Below are 13229 nucleotides of genomic sequence, written 5' to 3' on the forward strand. Positions count from 1 at the left end.
CCCACTAATTATACAGCAATTCCTAATAAAAACTAAGTCGAAAAAAGTCTTCTCCATTATGCAATTTTCGCAATAGTTAGCGAGATATTAATTTCTAAATATTCTCGAATAAATAGATAAAATCGCGATGTATAAGATAATTTTAAGATATCTTTTAGTGTTCTTTGTGAAATATTTTGAAAATGTTTCTTAAAGAAAAACTCTTAAAGATACCTTAAAGTTGTCTTACACGTCACGATTTTAGACATTTTGCTCACATTGAGTAACTAAAAAAAAAAAATGTTGCGAAAATTGCAAAATGATAGACGGCTTTTCGATTCAGTTTTTTAATTAGAAATAGCAATGTATGATTAGTAGGCGTTATTTCAGAAACACCCTGTATACACACACACACACACACACACACACACACACACACACACACACACAATAATTTAAACATCAAAATCACATTAAGCACGTGTGTAAAGTACATAAGTATGTGTGCTAGTATGTATGTGTTATGTGAATGTTGCAACATTTGCAATGTTATTGCAGTTCCAATATAGCACAGAACATTCTAGCAACATTACAACATTCCAGTAAAATTGTAGTAGTATTGCAAATGTTGCAGCAATGTTGCTGGAATGATGTGTGTTTTGCGAGTAGAATATTATAACTTCGCATTCAACAATATAATTGTTATACCATACGTAACACCATGTTAAGTTACATTTATTTTATGTTATTTAGTGTTAAAATTATAATATTGATGTTATATTAATTTTATGATGTTTTATTAATTTTAGTTTGCGTCCGGATACCTTTTTCCATTAACAAACTCGAATCTGCTATTGACAGATGAGAAGTGATTAATCGAGAGTACAATCTCTTTGTCAATTACGGAGGTGTAATATCACCGCGGTGTCAAGGATTTAATAGACTGAGGTCAACTAACGGGATTTCTTTCTTACTAAGACGCGCGATATATCGCGTGATATATCGCGACAAAACTTGGCCGTCGCGCATATCGTTTCCGTGCTCGTATCAGTAACAAACAGCGGTTTGTATGTATTGTGTTTTTGAGTAGTTGACACGTTGCCAAAACCGGCCGGCGCAACTCCGGCAATATGTATGCGAGCGTACGCGTTGCTGACACGCGCGCTACCAGCGTTGTATGTACACGCGGGCATGAAAGGACGAGCTTGCTTTGGCGCGATCATTAAGATGAATGGCCCAGCTGATTAATCGCCCGCCGTTTGCCGTTGACACCCTTGGCTTTCCGCACGGCCGCACCGCGGCTTTTTGGCCCTCTCGTCGGCGGTTTGTCACGTTCTTCAGGGCAACGCTGCGATGTGAGGTGATGCACGGCAGCGATGGAAATTCGACGTCGAATGAACGAGAAGAAGTATGGGAATTGAAAACATAGGAGAGTGCAGAAAAAACGTTCGCGAGATAGTGAAGATAATAAAGGCGATAATTGAGAGCGAACGGTACGGTTATCTATCACTCGAAGATTAATCGTCGTTCCCCTGCAATAAGGCGAGAAACGTAGAATAATAAAATAAATGTTGAAGAAATGAAAAAAATACGGAGGAAATTAGAATAGATGAGAGTGTAAGAAATATGGAATTAAAACATAATTTTGATATATTCTCTTCCTTTATATACATTTTATTTTATCTCGTGATATATATTCATTATGTACAGAGTGTTCCAAAAGTAACGATAAATCTTTCGCACAGAGGCAAGATGAACTAAACTGAGGAGAAAAGTTCTTTATTATTTTGCAATTTTCGTAATAGTTAACAAGATATTAATTGCAGAAAATTGGTCTTCAATAATTTTTTACTTAAATATTATAACTTTACAGAAAAGCAAGAGACAAAAGTTTATTTTCTTCTCATAGAATTCTAAGAATTTTTTTCAGAATTTTTTTCAGAATTTTTTAATACTGTATTTTCTCATATTGGTAAAAATAAGAAAATGCAATATTAAAAAGTTGATAAAAAATTCTGAAAAATTCTTAAAGTTCTATCAGAAGAAAATAAACAATTTTTGTCTTTTGCAATTTTTCTGTAAAATTGATAGTATTTGAATAAAAAATTATTGAAGACCAATTTTCAATAAGTCTTAGTAATTAATATCATGTTAATTGCGAAAATTGTAAAATGGTAGAGTTTACTATAACTGAGATATTTTTTGTGCTTATCATGACTACGATATAATTATATTAATTTTAACATATTCATATTTTCGTTTTATAAAATAAATATACAAAAGAGGAAAATAAATACATTAAAATCATAATATAATTATATTGCAGTCACGATAAACACAAATTCTGCTATAGCAAAACTGATAGAGAAAATATCGATATATGATAATGATTTTTTTCTCTATCAATTTACTATAGCAGAGATATTGCTTGTGCTCTTCTCGCAACTGCATGTGATGTCGATACCATTAAGTATCGACACTTTAAAATAAAATAAAGTATCATCCGATCAATATCCGTTTTCATAGCGGATCGGTGGAAGTATCTATATCCTGTTAGATGTAAACCCGGAGATTCGAAATATCATTTGCCGATATCGCGATTTGCTAAGGAGTTCGCGCATTAAAGCGACTTCACTTGCGAAAGGGATAAGTTGCGGGAATAGGACCTCCTGTCTTCGAACTGCGGCGCGACTTACTACGGTCCATTTCATGCATTTCGAGGGGCGAATCGGGATTCCACCGGTTACATCCGGTGCTCCGAAACTCCTTGAATTATCATCTTGAATCGCGGGTCGTGCGCGACCTACGAAATCACACCATCGTTTTGCCCATCGGAAAGCGAGGAACGAATTGAGTACGACCGCCGAGGATCCGGCGGACGATCCCGCAGGAATATTTACGTTCTCGCAAACCTCCGACCCAGGAACATCTTGATGTGGGCCATTTCGTTCCTTTTCGGTGAAATTTATAGATACGCATAAAAAAGAGACCATACCGTTGGCTGAATTTTTTCGCAATTTTGCAGGATTAAGAATGGGCTATTCGGGTTTTCACATTTCTTGAATGTAAATATTCAAGAACGATTTTGAGAACTTTCCTTGCAAAAATTCGATTAGTATCCCAGCTGTTTTTACAATGTTTTAATTTTAAACTTCAGATAACTCGACAGCTAAGCCTCAAATTAAATTCCTCTTAAAGTAGAGTCAGTTGACTTGAAGTTAACGAAGAAACAAAGTTCTGTCGTAACACTCACGCCGTTACTAGAAGTCTTTACTGCTTGCCAAAATAATTTAATCTCCAAAACAAGATATATAATTAAATATCAGTTTAATGACTTTAATGTTTTTGTAACAAGATTTTCAAAACTTGCGCAGCTGGATTCCAATTATTTCAAGAATATGAAAAGAAAGACAGATAATTCTTTAAAAGTTTTATCACGATCTTAACGTATAATGCATATATAATACGTTTAACTTGTTAACAATCATTAAATTTTTATTAGTTTCATATGTTACAATTTTAATATCCTTTTTTAATTTAATTATGTGTGGAATTTATAATAGGTGCTCTTTGCGAATGGAAATCTACTTTCCGGAATATTCAGCTCTTTTCAAAATGGATACTTTTAAAAATTTTATAACAATTCTATAATAATTTAATATAATTATATAATTGTTAATTGTATAGTAATTGGTGTTTTTATAATTTTGAAAGTTGATTAACACCATGAATTTCAAATTCACACTGTGAGTATTAAATCCATGATGATGTTGAGATAAATACCAAAGATTTGCACCATGTTGATGTTAATATTAACACTAACACAATGATAATTATACAGACATCGCATAGGTATTTAATCCATACCAGAGATATTAAATCCATACTGATATTTTTTTAGAGTTTATATTATGCTCATTTTTATGCGGAATGCAATTGATTTTGTTCTTCTTCAAATTATTCGTAATGTTGCAGCATATTTTTTTTCAAGTCTAAATTGATATTAACTTTTAAATTGATATTGACAATTTTGTTTTTTGTGTAATCGACAAATAAAGTCATAAATTAAACGAGATCACGCATTGATAATTTCGAGTAGGAGTATCGAGATCAAAGAGACTCTCGGATCTTTAATGAAGAACCATGCATCGACACACTTGGGTCGATTAACATCGAGCCACCTATGCTGTGCCACCAGCCTGCACTCCTGTAATTACTGATCCTAGTAGAGGACTGCACACATAGCATAAGCTCTGCGTGCCAAGTTAATTTCTTAACCCGTCACGTTAAACGAAACCTCTGTTAGTTGGTAAGATTATTGTGAGTGTACTTGTGTAATTAACATACAATCTCTGGGTCGAGCGACGCTTTGTAATTTCGATTCTCTGATCGTGGCCAGACTTCCAAACATAACATTGCTCTACTTTAATCAATAAGAGTCAATTACATTAGTTTATAAATACTGAATAATTTTTAGTACAAGAAAAAAAAATAACTTTTATAAACATAATTTAGACTAAATTTGAATGTGTTGCCAGAAAAATTCTATAGCAAATCGAATTTTTAAGATATAGCGTATCAATTTTTAGATTTAGCATGTTATTTTTAAGATACATTTTTTTCCAAATAAGTTGAGTGCGACAAATGAGGAACAAAGCAAATATTTCTACCAGGATTTGATGATAATTGAAAAAAGTTATCAAGATGAAAACATGCTAGGCTAGTAACTGCTGACTTTAATACAGGGAAAGAATTTTCTTAGAGTTTACCCTGAAAATATTATAGTCGTGGACAACATTGTGTTTTAAAGAATTTTAATGTAAATCTCTTCATTAATATAAAATAAGTTTGATCAATTTTATTGAAGTGCATGGTAAAAAAATCTTTAAAATATTGTATTGTACCACAATTACATATTTTCAGGGTAAATTTTAAAAGAAAAATTCTCTCCGTGTACGTAAAATTAATCTAAAATAATATGAAAAACTAAAATTAAACAATTATACTTGATTTGTTTTAAAACTTTCTATATTTGTTTTAAAAAAGTCTTAAATCTTATTGGTTCTGATTCAGAAATATTTTGATGGCAGATTTTACATCGAAACAGTCTATATATTCTTGTACAAAATTTTGTAAACCAGTATTATTATAACTATACATATATAATATGAAGCTAGTATATCTGTGAATGTCAAAAGAACGATTAAAAAAATATGCCATACTGAATATTACATTTAGTCATATTCTTGTTTTCTGAAAATAAAATTATGTATTTGAAATATCGTGTAAATATGAATTTTTTGAAAGGATTTTGAAAGAATTTATTTTTAATCGTGGGGGAAGGGGGAAACAATGAGAATATTATGGCAATTTTAAGTTATATTTGGAAATCATTTTATATGTACAACCACAGAACGTTAAGTATTTTTTAAAAGGGAAATTAATCTCAAAATTTTGAAAGATTCAGATCATCATTAACGTTTATTTTCACTTGAGAATAAATAATTTAGTGTAACCGCAATGTGGTTAAAATACGATACAGTCAATTCGACGTTTCCCTGAATAATACATCGGCCAATCTCGCCGGTAATAATCCCCGTACGGCTCTATCCCCTGCTCAGTTCGACATTCTAAAATCCACTTCGCCCCCAATGAAGTATAAATCGTACTGATTCGCCTCGGGGGTCACTACTCGGGGAATTTGTCTTCCGGGTCTACGTCGGTGACGGTGCACGCTTGGCCCGCTTAAACGCGATAAAGTCAGATGCGGATACGAACGACTGCGAGGATCCGAAAGGGTGATTTACGAAAGCACGTACAAGTCGCAAACTTTACTGGTGGAGAACAAGAAGAGAGAGAGAGAGAGAGAGAGAGAGAGAGAGAGAGAGAGAGAGAAATCGAAACAAAAAGATGAAGAGAGCGAGAGGAAGGAAAAAAGAAAAATTCGCCGCGAAAAGACAATAATAAGGTTTTTTTGATCGCAGGCAAATCGACGGGGTTGGTTACAACCACCAGGGTTACACACGCCACACCAGCGGCTCTTTATGCACACGCGGCCAGCCGTTACTGGGAGGACGACGGCAAAGTGCCACCTGCTGCACGTACCTCTTGCAAAGACATTGCGCGTCAGCTGCTTGAGGACGAGCCTGGCTGTAACATTACTGTACGTAATAATATTCTTCTGTTCATGTGTGGAGAATATTCGATAATTTTTTGCACCTTATGTAAGATGAATATATTCCTCTGTGTAGTTAACATCTATATTCGAAAAAAGATGATTTCCATCTTATTCTAATCGTATAATTCACGTTTTATTATTCTTATTCCATACAACTTTGCTTCTGCCGTTTTTTTTCCGAAATTCGAGGCTTTATTGTAAAAAACTGATTATACATTTATGATTCAAAGTATTGTCCATCGCTGGCCACTACTTTCTCCCATCTTTCGGGTAGCGTACGAATCCCGCGTCGAAAAAACTGGTCATCTTTTGAGGCTATCCACGAATCGATCCAATTTTTTACTTCTTCATAAGACCGGAAGTGCTGGTCAGCCAGGCCGTGTGCCATTGATCGAAACAAGTGATAGTCAGAGGGAGCAACGTCTGGAGAATACGGCGGGTGGGGTAGGACTTTCCATTTCAACGTTTTCAAGTATGTCTTGACCACTTTCACATAACATGGGGTCGAGCATTGTCATGCTGCAAAATCACTTTATCGTGTCTCTCGTTGTATTGCGGCCGTTTGTCTTTCAATGCTCGGCTCAAACGCATCAATTGCGTTCGATACCGATCGCCTGTGATTGTTTCAGTCGGTTTTAACAGTTCATAATACACTACGCCGAGCTGGTCCCACCAAATACAGAGCATGATCTTGGACGTCAAAATCACCGTTCTTGAAGCATTGAAACCACTCATGACACGTTCTTTCACTAATAGCGGCCTCACCATAAGAATTTGAGAGTATTCGATTAGCCTCAGCCGCAGATTTCTTCATATTGAAGCAAAAAATTAAAACCTCCCGCAAATGACGAGAATTTGGCTCGTAAACTGACATTTTCAATCGAGAATAACTTTATGATGCAGACACAAATCGACTAATGTTTCTATGGGGGTTATGTTGACAAATGCCCAAGTTTATTGTATGACGTCTATGATTTATTTATTTCGATCACCACTTACCGTTAAAGCCATCTATAGGAAAACGGCAGAAGCAAAGTTGTACACCTAATACTTTCAATTGAAATTTAGATTATATTATTATACTACTATCTTATATTTGAAAAAAAAAATTTTGCTAAAGCTTATCTATTTAAAAATTTAATTAGATCTGAAAATAACTTTGTAGACTATCAAATTAGAAATCTCATGAGTAAGAAATTTTGCCATTTTAGTAACCAGTTTGAGCGTAATTATTTATTCTAACAAAATTATTTTTACAGGTGTAAAAATGTATCTGTATATAGCTACATTTTTAGATATTTCAGTAAAATCTTTTTACATAGTTTACAATTACATGTATGTTTTACAAAATTTTTTAACAATTGCGAATATTACATTATTTCAAACAACACAAGATTTGACCGATATTATTTTTACTTTGCAACTTTAGCTTTTCACGCAAATGATAATATTTTGTAAATGATAATATTTTATAAATGTTTTAAAAGAAATTAGTGAACAAGGTTATTTATGAACGCATTTTGTGCGAAACGAATACGATTCTCATATTGTGATAAAATTGAAAAAATGTTTAGATGTTCTATTGCCTGATCTGCGAAAAGTTGAAAGGTTTGACAATCGAAAATGTAACGCCTGTCTGATACGATTACATTCGTCAGATGACGTATAGAAGTTTTTCACAATATGATTCGTTCTTGCATACGAGTGAACATAAAATTCTTATCGGGGACTCTCCTTCGTCTCCTTTATCACGTTTTATTGCGCCTTCTATCTTGTATCGGTAGACATAAAACGTATGTTTCGCAGTTTATTCACGTCTTTTATCACGTAGCTCTTGTTTCGCCTCTTTCTCTCCCAATCAAACTAACGAAACGAACGGAGAATAGATTGCTAACCTGAACTATTTAAAAGTATTATTTTTTATAAGAGGAAAAATCTCTGAACTTTTTACAGTAAAGATATTTTTCCAAGGAATTAAAAATATTGTATCTAATTATTGTATATCTGAAAAGGCATATCGCATCTATTATTTTAAATAATATTTTAAATAAAATATTGAATAACTAAACGTTTAGATATTAAAAAAAGTGATGAAGAAAAAGTGCTAATGAACAAATTGAGTGCGACAAGATTAATTAGTGATCCTATCTTTGGAATAATTTATGATGTGCTATTTTTGAAAAAGAATCTTTGCTTCAAAATCTTGAACGAAGCAAGGAACTCCACGGGCAATTTTATTGGTGCTCATCTTCCCGGAAAAGTTGAGGTGAAACTTTCTTTCTCATTAAAGTCGGTTCTTCGTGTCTCATCACGAAGATAGAATCAGAGATCGAGGAATATGGCATTTCTGATAAATTCAAATCTCTCGACGGAGGATCCTATCAAACAAAACAATGAATCCGGAAAAATTTAACCTCTTAAATTTGATCGATTCTTATCAAATTAAAAATTATATATAACAACTATACATTATAATAATATTATGTTATTTTTATCTTAATCGATATAGGTGATACTTGGTGGTGGGAGACGTCATTTTGTACCGAAGGTGACTTTGGACCCCGAAGAGCCGGAAAAAGAAGGCAGGCGATTGGACGGTAGAAATCTTATTGAAGAGTGGTCCAGAAATCATCGTAAAAGAAACATAGTCGCAAAATACGTCGCCAATAAGGAACAGTTTGAAAAAGTGGACACACGAAGAGTAAATCGCTTATTAGGTAAGTAATAACAAGTTTTAATATATTTGTATCTCTATAAGATTTAATTACTGCTTTGTGGGCCATAACACATTATAACATTATATAAAAATTTATTATCAATTATTAATTATTATTAGATTGAAATAATGGAGACTATTGAATGAGTTATGTTTTGATTTGTTATGTTATGATTTCAAATGATCAACTATTATATTCTTATAAAATGTTTTAAACACTTTCTCTTCATTATTATAAATAAATACTTCAACATTATTAATTATCTTGATAATTATTTATATTATTCTGTTGAAAAATCACGTTGTTTATTGGCTAATCTTGATTGCTCTAATTGATCATGTAAATAATGTAATATCGATTTAGAATATCCTAATAAAATTATATATACATGGTTAGTCAATCACATTGGAATTTAATCATGTTGGAATATGCTGTATTAGCTTATTTTGAATTCCGTTCGCTATTAAGTTAATTATGCAGTATACTGTATATAGTATATTCTGTTCAAATAATAAAAAAATTGTTTTAATTTGGTTGTTATAGAATCCTATACAAAAATAGCTGAGAGAGCTTTTATTTTATAAATTCTTGTTTTTTCTAATGTGTTTGTAGTGTAATATTTTATTCCAAAAATTTGGCAAATTTAATTGCAAAATTGAACTTTTATGTTGTATTATATTATGTTATATTATACATTAAAAATTTTATGAGTATTTTTGATATCTATGTGTTCTTTTGTTCACTATTCAATTTTAATTTTTTATTGCATTATTTATTTAATTAATAGATTTAATGATTAAATTAATTTAAACTTTTTATCGCATGACATAATATTCTCGCATTAAAATAGAAAAATTTAATAATGTTCAATATTTGCTTTACTATAATACTAATAACGGCTTGCAGTATAATTGTTATGATTTAATTTACACTGAAACTCCTAAATTATAAACCTTAAATTCATAAAATGTACGATTTGACTTGCAAGAATATAGTTTCATCGATCATTTGTACTTTAGACTTGGGTGTAATACGATTAGCCGTTGTATTGTATTAATTGCACGCTATTGTCACTCTCGTAATCAGTGTATTAATTATTATACATTCATCATTCGGAATATGAGATTACATGTGTCTATCGATTGCTATTGATAATTTCTCTGTGTATCTAGCTAATAAGATAGTTAACTGTTGATCAATAGAATGAGATTTTGAATTATTGTTGCGTTATAATCAATTAATTGTTATTTAACAATAATTTAAAACATGCTCAAAACAAGTATATATACAAGTATATATACATAAATAAATTTTAATAGATATTGTAAATTATAAGGGACAAAGTATAAATCATCATGAATGAACGAGCAATAAAACGGCAAAACAACAAAATATAAATCTATAAATAATATGAAGAATATAAATAATGAAAATATGTGTTTTGGTCTATTTTTATAAATGATTATGATCAGGTATTTTTCTTTTTATTTTTCTTAAAATAATTCATTGTAGATTTTACAAATTCTGCAATTGTATAACGATCTTTTCTCTATTTCTCATTCTTAATATTTTACATATTTATTTATTTATATTTTGTGATATTTCAAGTTTTTATACCTTTTATGTTTCCTCACATTTGTCCATACGGTTTCGAACTTGTTTTTCATGTAACACGATAGGATTACTTGCCAAGACTTATTTTCTTTGCCGCAGGACTCTTCGCCTATTCTCACATGGACTTCAACGTCGACCGGAACACGAACGACACCGGCGATCCTTCTCTAGCTGAGATGGCGATTAAGGCGCTTCGGATACTGGCGAACAATCCCGAGGGATACTTCCTCTTCGTGGAGGGTAAGTCAAAAGTTACGACATCAGAGAGAAAGAGCCACTTACAACTTTGTTCGCGGCGGCGAAAGGAGTAACAGTCGCGAAATACATCTTCAGTGAGATACGTCTCAACACTGAGAGTCGGTTTGAGGCATTACTTTGAGAAATGAAAGTGGCGATCTTTACACAAGCGATGATATATTTACATGACTGTTTCTAAATACAAAATTTACAATTCTCGAGAAGCGAGAACAACTTGTAACAATAATTTTATGCTAAAACTGGAGCATAAATACATAATGTTTTTTAATATTATCTTTCAGTGATTTTATTGCCTAAAAATTAATGCGATTTAGATTAATGCTACCTCGCTTGCGCACAATTTTGATATCACATTTATCTATTTTCGTTATTTAAAAGTGATTGAAAGGAAAATAAAATAGTCGGCTCTTACCAGCGTAGAATATGTATTCGCGAAATTACATATTTAAGTGATAATATATTATATAGTAGTCACATTTGTTATACAAGCTCGAAGAACACATAGATTCACGGTTATCGACTGACTATTATTTTCATAAAATGATTTCCAGGCTTTTATGAGGAGTTGACCGCTTCCTCAATGCGGTTACGGTTTCCGATATGCGTACATTTCAGAAGATTAATTTCCATATTTACATTCCGTTCGCATATCCAGTGTCTCTAATACGAATCGCAATTCCTGTAGATCAGTGTTTCTCAAACAGTATTTTGTACATTTCGTGTTGAAAATTTTGTCAATATAGTACTGATAAATTAATTTCTTCGAATTTTATTCGTTTTTCTCAAAATAATATTCCTATATTTTATTAATTCTACTTAAAAAAAAAACGACTATCTGTTATGAAAGTAATGAATAATTGATATATCCAACGTGATACGGAAAATTGAATGAGAACATAAGAATTAGTTGGTTTCCAATTTACATAACAAAACAAATAATTTATTTGTGATGAAGATGAATGATGATGATGATCGATGAATTTGAATTAACGTTAGAATTTATGATATTCGATCGCAGATTGTTCCACCGATCCAATCGCGACTATCGCGAGTAAGTCCAAGTACGATTTACGTAGATGTGAAATGACGAAGAGATTAAAAAAAAATAATAAATGAGATAAAAAAAGCATTTGCAATTCAATGCAGCTGTCCGACGTGTGAAAACCACGCGCTTTTATGCACGTTCGCACATTCCAAATTTCGATTTAGTCAGCAATACAATAAAACGCGATTATATATGAGCGTCGAATGCGTGCATTATAATAAATCATTTCACGTATTCGGATTATTTGATTCTGTAAATCGAGAACGCGCACGAGTTGTCAGCGAGTTGTTTCGGTGAAAAACCATCGGCATCGAAGATGACAAATAACGGACGATTTATAACGGAAGTAAATCATGAACAGACGCATGATATCAAAGTGTGGACTACTTTTATATAGAAAATTCTAGAATTATATAGCTACTCACAGATGTTTTGTACAAAATGGATTTTTTAATGAAAATTAAAGTGAATGTTTTTCTTCTTAATTTACATTTAATTTTTAGCTTTGACATTGAATTTTTAATTAAAAAAGTGAAATTTATATGTTATTCATTTTCTTTTAAAACGACAGAATAAAATTTAACTCAATATTGAAATTATATATTGACTTTAATATATTAAATTCTGTATAATGAGAGGGTTGAGCATTAAACATAATTGATATTTCAGTCATATTCTTTTATTTCAATCATAATTCTTTTACAGCTTTACTAAATCCTTCTCGTTTTAATCCATTAATATTTGCAAATTGATTTTCGCTTTCATGATATATCAGTTATACGTTATAACAAAAATATTATAGTTATAATGGATTATAGCGAAAAAAATGAGGAAAAATATTTCTCATTTTCATCTATAAAAGTTGAGTTAGTATTTTATACTTTATTCATTTTATCGTGTTCTATCTTCTGTGAGTAACTGGCAATTGATATTTTGTTATACAAAAATTGCATAGCGATTTTATAAATGGGACACTGTTTATCGAAAATCGATAATCAAGAATGTATCTTTGTTTTTTTGGCAGAATGAAACTCCACCACATTTTCTCGTACGTATATATATATATATATATATATATGTAAGTTCCAAAACTTTGCGTCGAAGTTGCTTAATAGCTACTTGCATTTGTAGATTGCAATAATTTAATTAACACTTTCCAGTTTCCGGGTGAATGGTACGTTTACCTAAGAAAGACTGACATGTCATACAAGTGTACTAAATATTTATAAAATTCTGCAATGCAGAAAATGCACTGCTGAAAAAAATGCGTCAAAATAGAAAACGTTTTAAATAAATTAAAACTATACATGTAAGTTGTAATATTTATACATGAAATCAAAAAATTGTTTATTAAAACAAGTGAATATTTAAAAAATTCGTAGAAGTGTTGCAATTATTTTATTTTTTATTTGTGTACAAATTCATTAACTTAAAAAGA

General features: G+C 31.5%; 1 protein-coding gene across 4 annotated transcripts in view; it reads left to right on the forward strand.

Moving 5' to 3' along the window:
- The window catches only part of LOC108693569 (alkaline phosphatase-like), a 187553-nt gene that overhangs the window by 126026 nt on the left and 48298 nt on the right, over nt 1-13229 (forward strand). For all 4 annotated transcript variants that reach the window (XM_018202587.1, XM_018202588.1, XM_018202586.1 and 1 more), the window contains 3 exons: nt 5964-6142; nt 8667-8874; nt 10588-10728. In XM_018202587.1, the coding sequence (XP_018058076.1) occupies nt 5964-6142; nt 8667-8874; nt 10588-10728 (528 nt within the window). The remainder of the gene's footprint in view (nt 1-5963; nt 6143-8666; nt 8875-10587; nt 10729-13229) is intronic.

The sequence above is a fragment of the Atta colombica genome, unplaced genomic scaffold (genome assembly GCF_001594045.1).
Source record: "Atta colombica isolate Treedump-2 unplaced genomic scaffold, Acol1.0 scaffold92, whole genome shotgun sequence".
Taxonomy (NCBI): Eukaryota; Metazoa; Arthropoda; class Insecta; order Hymenoptera; family Formicidae; genus Atta; species Atta colombica.